Source organism: Tupaia chinensis, unplaced genomic scaffold (assembly GCF_000334495.1).
Source record: "Tupaia chinensis unplaced genomic scaffold, TupChi_1.0 Scaffold000048_1, whole genome shotgun sequence".
Classification (NCBI taxonomy): Eukaryota; Metazoa; Chordata; class Mammalia; order Scandentia; family Tupaiidae; genus Tupaia; species Tupaia belangeri.
This window is the reverse complement of record NW_006159506.1, coordinates 2219215-2230337: the sequence shown is the minus strand read 5'-3', so window position 1 is coordinate 2230337 and position 11123 is coordinate 2219215. Positions and strand designations below refer to the sequence as shown.

Sequence of the window (11123 nt, the reverse complement as noted above, 5' to 3'; positions counted from 1 at the left end):
CGGACCTTGCGGAGGGGATGGCTGCGTGCGGGAGGCACTTGCCACTTCTGGGCGCCCTGGCTGCGCGCGAGCGGCCCGAGCTGCGGTCCTGCGAGCAGAGCAGGTACGGAGGGACCCAGCCTTCCCGGGCGCTTTCCAGCCGCAGACGCATTTTGCAAGTGGGTGGGGGGTGAAGGAGACCAGGCCTCGGCTTCCCAACCTCCCGGCTTTGTGGCTTTCTTTCCCTTTCGTTCTTGCTCCAAGTGCCTGTTTACTCGCGGCCACCTGGGTAGTTTCTTTCCGGGTTGGGAATGAGCGCCTGCAGCACTTGGGAAGGGGGGCGGTGGGCTGGGGCGCGGGTCGGCTCTGGCTCGCTTGGGGGTCGGGCTCGGGAAGGAGTTGCTGGCTGGAGAGGGGAGGCGGTCGCGGTGGAGCTGGCGGCGAGGAGGAGTCTCAGGGCTGCCGCTCGCCTCCTCTGTCTTCCTCCTCCTCCTCTTGCTCTCCGCATCCACTCCAGCCTCCTTCCTGAGCTGGCACTTCCATTCCCCCCTCCTCCTGGCATGCGAAGCGCTTTGTTCAGTGCAGCGTTGCAGAGGGGTTTTCCCAGGCTCCGCCCTCCACATTCATTCATGTTTTTTCTCCTTGCAACTGTCTTTACGCTTTTTGATCGTGTCATGTTTTTGCTCCGTATAGTATTTATTTCTTTCCCGTAAAACAACGTCTTCTCACTCATTCTAGTCGCTACAATACTGTGCCTGCCTTTGGAAATACCCACTCCCCCCTACGAGGATTTTAAACATGGGTTATTGGACAGCTAGGGACGGTGGGTAGGCAGTGAAATGGGACCGCAGGGAGCCGTTACAGATCGGGCATTTGCATGTCTTACGTTTGTGCTTGGGATCGTGTAGGATCACATGACTGGATTGCAATCCGAGTTCACGCTGTAAAAACTTCCAAATATCTTGACCGTTTTAAAGCTTTAAGTTCAACAAGGATTGTGGTTAAGCGTTCGTACTGTATTTGGCCCTAATGTGTCTAAATTCTCTGTTGAATCAGAACCTTCTTCAGTGGGAGAGTGGTAGTCCTTTTCCTGCAGAGTTGAGGAACCCTGTCTTCCCTAAATCCTTGAACACAGTGCTAATCGAAACACAAATTGTTGGATCATCACATTTCATATCCCTCCTGTGCAGTTAGAAAAATTGCAAATATTTTCTGTGCCTTATCTGGGAAGTTAATTGAAGCTTTCTTCTGTTTCTGAGCTATAATGAAACTATAAATTTCTAAAACCTTACACTAGGATATTAGACACTTTCTTTACAGGCTTGGTTAAAAAGGAATGAATATTCCAGCATTTTCGTGTGACAGGCAAAGCATTTACATTGTTTAATTTAGTCCTTATAACAACCTTATGGGATGGATAATATTTCCTAGTTTTATAGTTGGGAAATTTGATCTTCAGAGAGGTTAAGTGACTTGAGTGAGGCCACACAGTGAGTGGCGAAGAATGGCTTGGAACCCAGTCTTGTTTGACACGGATAGACAGACATAGTCATGACTTGATGTACAATAAAGTCTCTCCGGGGATGGGGGGAGCAACTCTGGGAGTAGGTGTTATCTCCACTGAGGAAATACACAGGAGTTACTGAGGCATGGGGTCCTGCAGCCTTATCTATCTTGGGCAGGTTACTAATCCTCCTCCCCTTTTACTTTTCTTATCTATAATGAGTAAGGGATGGCCACCTCCTCTGTTATTGTTAGGATTAAATTAGATACTGTGTAGAAAACATGCAGGCACCTGGTGTGGCCCTCAGTTTTCTTTTGTTTCTTTTGTTTCTTTTACAGCACCACTCTAACAAGGTTTAAATGAGCTCTGTGTTCTTGCACCTTAGTGATTAAACATTGTTTCGAGTTTAACACCCGCCTTGTGGCTTTGCTTAGTAGTTGTGCAGGAAGTTAAAACGGAAATTTTGGCTCTGGGATTCTTGAAAGTTTGTGGAAGAGGAGACAAAGGTGGCCGATTTGGGAAGATAGTTGATTAGGTTTGGGATTATCATCCTCTTGGCATATGGCACTTCATTTCACTCTTTTTAAAAAATCGGTAAGTCAGGACAGATGAGGTTATGCTGCTGTAACAAAAAGTTCTAACCTTGATGTGTTTGCACAAAGGCCTGTCGGATTAGCTGGTGGGAGCTCAGCTCTGTGTTGTCAGGCTGGCTGGAATGGTCCTGATCCCCAGGCAGAGGGCAAAGAAGACTCGGGAAGATCCAGCCTGAAGCAAAACATGCCTCTTGCACTCATAGGCCCTTAGCGGGGACTGCTCACGCATTCCAGCTAAACACTGGGAGGCAGAAAGTGTGATCCCGCCATGAACCTAGAAGGGAGGGCTGGAATAGCTGGGGAACAATCTTAACAGCAACCACACACACCAACTAAATTCACTGCAAAGCCAGAGAAGCAGGACGTGGCCCCTGTCCTTATGAGTGGGCAGGTGTGCTGGAAACAGCACAACTCATTTGTAGTCTAATGCTATGCTTGAATCGTACCCCGTAATGTTATTTTAAAACACAAAGTGAATTTTTTTACACTTGTCTGATAAAGGTATAATTTCTTTTTTTGTTTGTTTTGTTTTCTTAATGAGAAGGCCTTGATCTTGGCAAAATGTCCCGTTTGTCCCCTGTTTAATTAAAAGTTAGTAATCTTTGGTGGTGGTGCCCAGCTTGGTTACCAATTCTTGAATTTAGGTTAATGCCATGCTAAGCTATAACTTTTTTTTTTTCCGAGAGGTTTTTGCTATAGGGCGCGTGCACTCGCCAGAAAGACAGAGAGGCAGAAAGCGAGAAATCACCCCTCAGGGCTTGGTGGGGGGCGATGGCCATGCTGCAGTCCCTTCTCCTCCATTCTCCTCTTGGGATCTTGGGCACGCATGCACATGCTACTGGCGTGAGTTTTAAGCCACCGGGTCCGGGACTCAAACCATGGTTGACTACATGGGAATCCAGTGACATAGCCATTATGCTAAATGGTCCGAAGTCATAACTTTTAAAATATTATTTTCCTTGGAAGGTAATAAAACGTGCTCCTTGTTTATTCCTTTTTCAGCACATGGAGTAGTAATTGATGTCCGCTGAGTTTATGGAGCTACTTTTCTGTGACCTGCTCTTCCTACAGTTTCTAAGAAGAAAAAGGAGCCTCTAATCTAAGAAGATGCCTCGAACAAAACAGATTCATCCCAGAAATCTACGAGGTGAGACTGTTGTCGTAAGTAGAAACGGTGCTGATGCTACCGCTTTTAGTGAGGTTATCTCTCTGGAGCCAGGAGTGGCCACCTGTTCGATGGTGACCCTGCTCCACGGTGGCTCTGTCCCCTTGTCCCTCTCCACCTGCGCTGCTCGATTCCTGGCTCTCAGGAGACTCTTAGGAAATATCTGTTGAATGAATCAGATAGAATCTGACTGAATTGCAGTGCCTTCCTGGCCATTAGGTGAGAGTATTAAAGACTAGATTTACTGTTTTTTTCTTTTCTTTTTTCCCTCTGGTCAGAGGGTATGTGCACTTGTAATTCCTTCTCCATTTCTCTTTCCTTTTGGGATTCCGGGCACACATGCACATATATCTGGTGTGTTTTTCAAGTTACCAGGTCCAGGACTTGAACCATGGGGCTGGCTATGTGGCTTCCAGCTGCCTTCACTGCCATGCCACAGCCTGCTCCCAAGAGGACTATTTTTTTTTTTTTTTAAAGAGAGATTTCACTATAGGACGTGTGTGCTTGCTGGAGAAACACAGAGAGAAGGAAAGCATGAAATCGTCCCCTTGGAGGGTTGGCCATGCTGCAGTCCTTCTCCAGTCTTCTCTCAGGATTTGGGGTACACACACACACACACACACACACACACACACACACACCGGGTGTGAGTTTTAAGCTGCCGGGTTTAGGACTTGAACCACGGTTGACTCTGTGGGAGTCCAGTGACATAACCATTATGCCACCTGCTGGTCCTAGGAGGGCTATTTATGAACAGAAACCTTATTTGGATTGAAAATCTGAAATGGGTGATTGAGTATTCTTTGCCATTTGGGTCATCATGAATTTTATGTCTAATTTTTTTTAATACACCGCCGTATTTCTTTTGAGATCTATTCGTATACTGCCCTGTGACTTTCAGTAACAAGATAAGAAGTGACAAGAGTTGTAGTGTGACATTAACTCAGACCACGATTCGCAGAACACAGAGGCAAACTGATTTATTTTTCATGAGGATGCAGTGGGTCAACAGTGCAGAGGTGATGCAGATTTCATCCAAAGACAGAAAACTGAGTTTTCTCCCTAGCAGATATTTTAGTATTAGCAGAGCAAGTGTATTCTAGCTCAATGTTTTATTTAGTTTAATGTTTTTATTAATTGGGAATAGTAATTATCTTTCATGTTTAAACTTAGGAGATAAGAATGGACCATTGTTGGATCAGCAGGTGGTGTGGAGGTTAAGGCACTGGATCCCACATGGGTGGCTGTGCAGTTCAAGTCCCGGACCCAGTAGCTTGAAAACCATGTTGGACCCACCTGCGTGCGTGCCTCAAATCTGTTAGACTTAGAGAAGGGAATGTGTTGTAGCCATCTCTCCTGGGGGAGTGGGGTGACTTCTCACTTTTCTTCCCTCTATCTCTTTTTTTTTTTTCCTATCTGCTTCTGGTGGGCACATGTATATATGCCCACAGAAACTAAAAACTTAAAAACAGAAGAGACCAGCATTGATTGAAGAATCGTTAGAGCAAATTCCAAGCTGAGTAAAGTGAAATATTTACCATTGCAGGAAAAAAATACATCTTTCGAGCATTGGAAGCTAAGAAATGAGTTAAAAGTTGGGCTGGCCCTGTGGCCTAGTGATCGAGCCAGATCCCATGGCCAGCTATGTGGTTCAGATCCAAGCCCTGGCAGCTTGAAAAGCATGCTGGGTGCGTGTCGTGTGTCCAAAGTCCCAGCAACATGGACAAGTACAGGAAAAGGGATTGCGATGTAATCATACCCCGTTGGAGGGTGCTTGCTCCCTCTTTCAACATCTCTCTGATGAGAGCACACGTTCCTGGCCAAAAAGAATTAAAAAAGAAAAAAAAAAGACTGAGAAATAGAGTAGATTAATTGCAAATGTTCTTTGGTGAAATACATTTGGCCAGTCACTGTAAGGTGATACTTGAAAATGTGGTTAATTTTGTGGCTTACTTGAATGTAGAAATAGTGCTTTTTTCTTGCCTAAAAAAGTACTAGAACTCTCTTGGCAAAGGTGGATGCCTCGATGCAAGCTCAAACTGATGATTCTAGTACCCATGTTTCTTTTCTCTAGTACCCATGTTTCTTTTCCTTTTTTCTTTTATTTTTTCCCTCTTAAGGTTTTTTCCCATTGGGCATGTGCACTTGCAAGAGAGAGAGAGAGAGAGAGAGAGAGAGAGAGAGAGAGAGAAGTCACCCTCCAAGGGAGCTGGCCATGCCATAACCCCTTCTCCTCCACACTCCTGCGATGTTGGCATGCACACACGTTGCCTGGCGTGCTTTTTAGGCTGCCAAGTCGAGGGCTCGAACCACAGTCGACAGTGGTTCAGTGCCTTAAACACCACGCCATCTACTGGCCCCAGTACCCGTGTTTAAATGAGATGGGAATTTAGGTGGAGACCATTCAGTGTAGTATACTGAAGTCTGATTTTTCAGTCACAGAAAATGTTGACAATTGTGTATTTGCCTGCCCTGCTCACGGGAGCCTGAACTCCCTACAGAAGAAACTTTCTCACTGATTACTGCAGGAAGGCCTGCGTGCCTAGCGGTGTCGGCGAGGTGGGCTTTCAGGGCCATGGGCCCGCTCTTCAGTTCTTCTGTTCTGGGAAAGTTCCCTGTTCCACTTGGTGCGAGGGCTGCCTGTCGACCGGCAGCTGCCCTAGCCTAGCCCAGCTCCTGACAGCTAATGGGTGTCCAGATATTTATGGAAGTAGTGAATCAGCATGCGAGTATTATTTATTAGGTCATAAGTATGAAATGTTTTTGCATTTAAAACATATATTCTGGGGCTGGCTCCGTAGTGTGGTGATTACACACCGCGCACAGGAAGCTGGATTCCACATGGCTGACCGGGTTTGAGTCCCAGCCCCCGTGGCCTGAAGAAGCATGCTGGGTGTGTGCTCGTGTGCCCAGGATCCTGATGGAGTGGGTAACTGGAGGGAAAGGATTATGGTGTGACCAGGCCCTGTTTAGAGGGTCTCTCTCCTCCTCTCTCTCCATGCGTTCATGCTCCATGACATTATATATATTATACACACACACTCTGTGTAATAGCCTATGTACAATGTCCTGAGAGATGCAGACTCTCACATCATAGACTCTTCCCCTGTCTGTTGGAATTAGGTTCAGCTCGGCAGACATTTATTGAAAGCCTTTATGGGCCGCTGTTGTAGATGGTGGGGCTAATGTGACCGTGAGACCCTGAAAAGGGTATGGGGTTGAGGAGGGGATAGGTGAGCGGGTAACTGTGCTGCTGCCGCCTTTGGGAAGAGCAGAGGTGTGGAGGGACAGAGGGGAAGGGAACACCTGCATGAATTCTCAGGCCCATCAGCTGCTGAGAAGACAGAGGAGTGCTGGGCTCCTGGGTCAGGGGCTTGTGAAGTAAGCCACAAGAGTGTCGAAGGACTCAGTTATTCTCCACTCCTACAGCGTTAGAGATTCTCTAGGGCGAACGAGGAGATTGGAGTGGGAGGATGAGGAGGAATCAGATCATGGAGGTCCATCAAACTTAAGTGGAAATTTAGTATGTGGTGGTAAAAGTGTTAATAGGAGAGACTAGCAGATGGCGTGATGGTTGAGACTGGACTCCCACGTAGTTGACCACAGTTCGAGTCCTGGACCTGGCGGCTTAAAAGTCACGCTGGGTGCATGCGCGTGCATGCCCAAAATCCCGAGAGGAGAATGGAGGAGAAGGGATTGTGGCATGGCCATTCCCCCTGCAGGGCTGTATGCTCACTTTCTGTCTCTTTGTCTCTTTCTGTCTCTCTGGTGAGCATATGTGCCCTATAGCACAAATCTCTCTTAAAAAAAGTTTTAATAGGAAAATTTACTTCTTTTCGGAACTATGATCATTTTTGAGTTTTTGAAGACAACTTAAACTGGGTGGGTTCTGGCTCATCACTGGGAGTCTAGGACATTGTTTGACAAAGGTAGTTATGAACTCTCAGCCACTAGAGAAAAGGTGGAAGCAGATTAGCCTACCGGGGCATGTATTAGGTCGTTTGGAAAGTCATGACATATTTTTCTTATATGCAAAAACGCATCATGACTTTCCCGACCACCCAATTCTAAAGCTCTGTGGTGGGACCAACAGACTCCCATGGCAGACAGGAGTGGGGCCTTCAGATGGGGGAGTGTGGGAGGGCTTCCTGGAGGTGATCGTGAGCCACCGTAGCTCCCTCAGCAGGGATGAATGAGAGGGATGCTTCTGATTCCGTCTGGGAAAAAACCCGAATAAGGAAAGGCATAATGGAGAAGGTGCCGAAGTGTAGCACCTTACAGTTTCTTCTCTTCTTCTCAAAATGTACATGCCTTTAGCCTTGGGGCGGGTTTGGGTTTTAGAGTAAGCAGGTAAGCATGAGCTACTGAAATGAATTGGTCAGTGTATCTCTTATGCAGCAGGGATAAAACGGTAACAAAACACAGACCCCGCGAGGGTCCCGCTGTGACAGCTGGGAGTGTCCTGTTTGCTCTGCTTTACCTGTGGCCCACTGCTTTGCCTTGCGGAAGGCATCTCCAATCCCATTAGCTAGGAAACGGGGAGAGGAAACTGGACAGCCAGGGAAGGGCCCAGCCAGCCTGCTCAAACTGTCCCTGCTCTCAGCTCTGCTGTTTTCATGAAACCCATCTCCTCCTAGAAAATAGTCTGCAAAGCACTACTTTATGCTTGGAAATGAGATCCCCATAAAGAACTTTATGCCTTAAAAACTCTCAAATTATATGTTTGTTATGCTTCCGTGGCAGTTTGAACTCTTGAAATTAATCCTTTCCTCTGCTTCTTCACCTGGGGTAGGCCAGATTGAGGGTGTGCTGAGCCGTAGGGTAGTGTGGCATGTATTTCTGGAATGTGAATTTTACTCGGAGATAAACGTGTACACAGGGACCAGTGGTTGGTGTAATGGCTATGTTGCTGAACTCCCATGTAGTTGACCGTGGTTTGAGTCCCAAACCCGGTGGCTTAAACTCACACCGGGCACATGTGCGTGCCCAAGATCCCGAGAGGAGAATGGAGGAGAAGGGATTGCGGCATGGCCATCCCCCTTTGGGGGGCGATTTCTTGCTTTCTGTCTCTCTGTCTCTCTGGTGAGTGCACACGTTCTGTAGCAAAAATCTGTCAAAAAACCCCCTAAATAAATAAACATGCATACATATGTGTGTGCACGTGTATACGTATACACGGATGAAAGTATTACGTAAGTATTAAAAGGACAGCTGGGTCTGTCATGGAAGGGTATACAAGATTTGCATTGATGCTGAAACTAAGCATGTCTAGGCTATTTCCCTTCAGGAGGCAGGGTTTACGCTTCTCTGCTCTTGAGGGGCTTTTGTAGAAGAATATGAAAGACGAGGTATGGCAAGGGCAGGAAATGAACTTGGGGTATGAACGAGGAAGAGTTAGACCTGCAGGTGATCTGTAGGAGTGAGGCTTGGTAGGAGTAGGGCTCACTGAATTTTAATCTCGTCACCCAATTTGGCCCCGTAACTCGGAGAACTTTGGTCTATGGTGACCATTTCCCACTTGTGCAGTGCAGGTGGGTAGAGTTTTAACACCACCCAGTCCTCCGTGAGAAGGAAGGATTTCTGCAGTGCACAAGAGAAGCACTCGCTGGAAAGGCTTAGCGTGTCGTCCTAGGTTCCCCGGAGGGGGGTCTCTGGGCCAGTCTCTCTCCCACGTGTGGTTGGGAATCGTCAGCAGGGCCATGGTATTCGGCCCAGCCGTCCTTCCTGGTCCCCCTTTTGGGAAGAGGTTGTCTCCACCGCCTTCCCAAGGCTTCCTTTGGACTCTGGGGAATGCAGAGTAGAGGAACTAGTGACTTGTGTGTGTGTGTGTGTGGAGGCGGGGGGAGTCCCTTGTCAGTTCGCTTGAGATAAAGCGCTGTGTTTGTACTCTGCCAGCCACTGTGACGATGTCTCAGAGCTTTGGAAGAAAGGTGTTAACCTATTTTAGTCGTAGTTGTTCCTAGCGTTTTAAAGCCTCATCTACTTTAAGGTTGGAAGTCAGTGTGGAAAATACTAAGTATTAACCTTTTGCAAAACATATTTTGAGAATTCGGTGTAGCTGTTTTTCATTTTTATGGGTTGAGTGCTTTTGGCTCTGAACACACTGCAAAAAATGAGAACTTTTTTCCCCTTCTGAGAGCCAGCTTCATCATCATGTGAGCAGCAGCCCTGGGAAGGGGATGGGCTCACAGCGTGGTGGTCTCGTCGCGCCTAAGGGTGCCCCTCATCCTACGAGATGGGGTGCAGCGTCCCGAGGGACCAGGAGGCTTTCCACAGTTCAGCTTTCTCATTCCCCTTTGCATCCAGTGAGGTCTTGTATGCATTTCGGGACCTCAGAGTGGAAATCCAGCATTTCTGTACTCGGTCTTCTTTATGGAAGGGATCCTTCTCCTCTCCAGTTCCAGTCTCTTTTCTTACTCTGTGTGGGAGAGGTCTTTGGCAAAGAGGATTTCACCTCTTCTTTGAGTTTTTTCTTCCTTTCTTCTTATCCTCTTGTCCAAGTACCCCTGCAGCCCCCACAAATACATACTAGGCTTCCGCTGCTTACAGTCCTTACGGGATGACATCATTGTCATTCTTGTGCAGATCCCTTATCTTAGCTGGCTTATAAACATGTCGGACGGGACTATTTTGGTCATCTGTGCTCAACGAAAGAAAATTTAGATGTGTTCGCTTTTTAGCAAACCAGAAGATTAAGACGATTTGTACTAAAGAAATTCCCTTACCGTCTTTGAACCTGGACTTGGAAATGCTGCTTGGGATATTTGGTAGCCGTTGACCAAGAGAAGGAAGTTCGAATCACCTGCACAGCTAAACCAAGCGGTTACTACTAACTTTTCTCGTATGTGACATTTCACCTTCAGATTGCTGGCTTGCATCCCTCTGCTACATTCATTAGTGTAAAGGTAAAGAGCGAGGCCTCATCCTATCGCTGACTAGCTGTGTGGTCTCGGGCAAGCCAGAGTGTGGGTTTTCCCATCTGTAGAGTGGAGATCATTTGCGAAGATTAGATGGTATGGCAAACGTAGGCCCCAGTGCCTGGCCCGGGGCAGATGTACAGTCCAGACAGCGATGCCTTCCTCCAGAGCCTGGTGTTTGCCCAGCTCCCTGAGTGTGTGTGCCTCCTCCGCAGAGGAGACAGGAATACCTGCTCCAGCCTCTCATGGCATTTTATGCTGCTCACAGGAAGTTGTATCTGTGTCCCATGGACCTCTGACATGTCCCGTTCTTGTCCTCTCTCCTCAAGGCTTCTCAGTTGGAAGAGGGAGGTCAGTGCAGAAAATATTTTGGGAAGGAAATTCTTACCCGATGGGCCCCCTCCTCGGGGTTCTTTCACTTTCGCGCATTCAAGCCTTGCCTCATTTCCTGACAGTGCTGAATGAGGCTAAGCAGAATATTTGTCTGTCTTCATCGAGTTCTCAGGAAGCCGATTGCTAGGTCTTCTGTTGTATCCTATTGAACTGTTTTAAAAAATGTTACGTCTGGACTCCTCTGGGGTTGAAGTGAAGCGCTCTGTTGAGATTCTGACACAGCCCCCATCTCTCTGCCCCCTCCTCCCCACCCTGCTTTTGGGGCAGACTGGAGAACCCTCCCAGGTTTTCAGAATTAAACTGGAGAGGATGAATGTTTTAATTTGCTGTTAATGCATGGGCCTATTTCAGTGTTTTGTTTGTTTGTTTGTTTTTATAAAATCTCTCATGAATAAAATCCTATGTTTACTTGTTATGTGTCTCGGTGAGCTTATTGATAGAAGAGGTCTCATTTGGATGATTTTCAGATGGGATTACCAGCGGCTCATACCTTGGTTTTCACATTTGAGCGTTAGGTCAGCAGTTCCACACTGCCAGCATTGTGACTGGCGAAGTCAGAAATCTTGTAGGGA

At 47.2% G+C, this 11123-nt stretch overlaps 1 protein-coding gene across 4 annotated transcripts in view; it reads left to right on the top strand.

Annotated features, from left to right (window-relative positions):
- Positions 1-11123, top strand: part of HIVEP1 (HIVEP zinc finger 1) — a 158830-nt gene that overhangs the window by 15888 nt on the left and 131819 nt on the right. For 3 of the 4 annotated variants that reach the window (XM_006141185.2, XM_006141183.2, XM_006141184.2), the window contains exon 4: positions 3079-3223. In XM_006141185.2, coding sequence (XP_006141247.1) covers positions 3184-3223 — 40 coding nt within the window. In that variant the 5' untranslated portion in view covers positions 3079-3183. Of the gene's footprint in view, positions 1-2; positions 104-3078; positions 3224-11123 lie in introns of those variants that run through there. The other variant, XM_006141187.3, reaches the window with a different exon arrangement.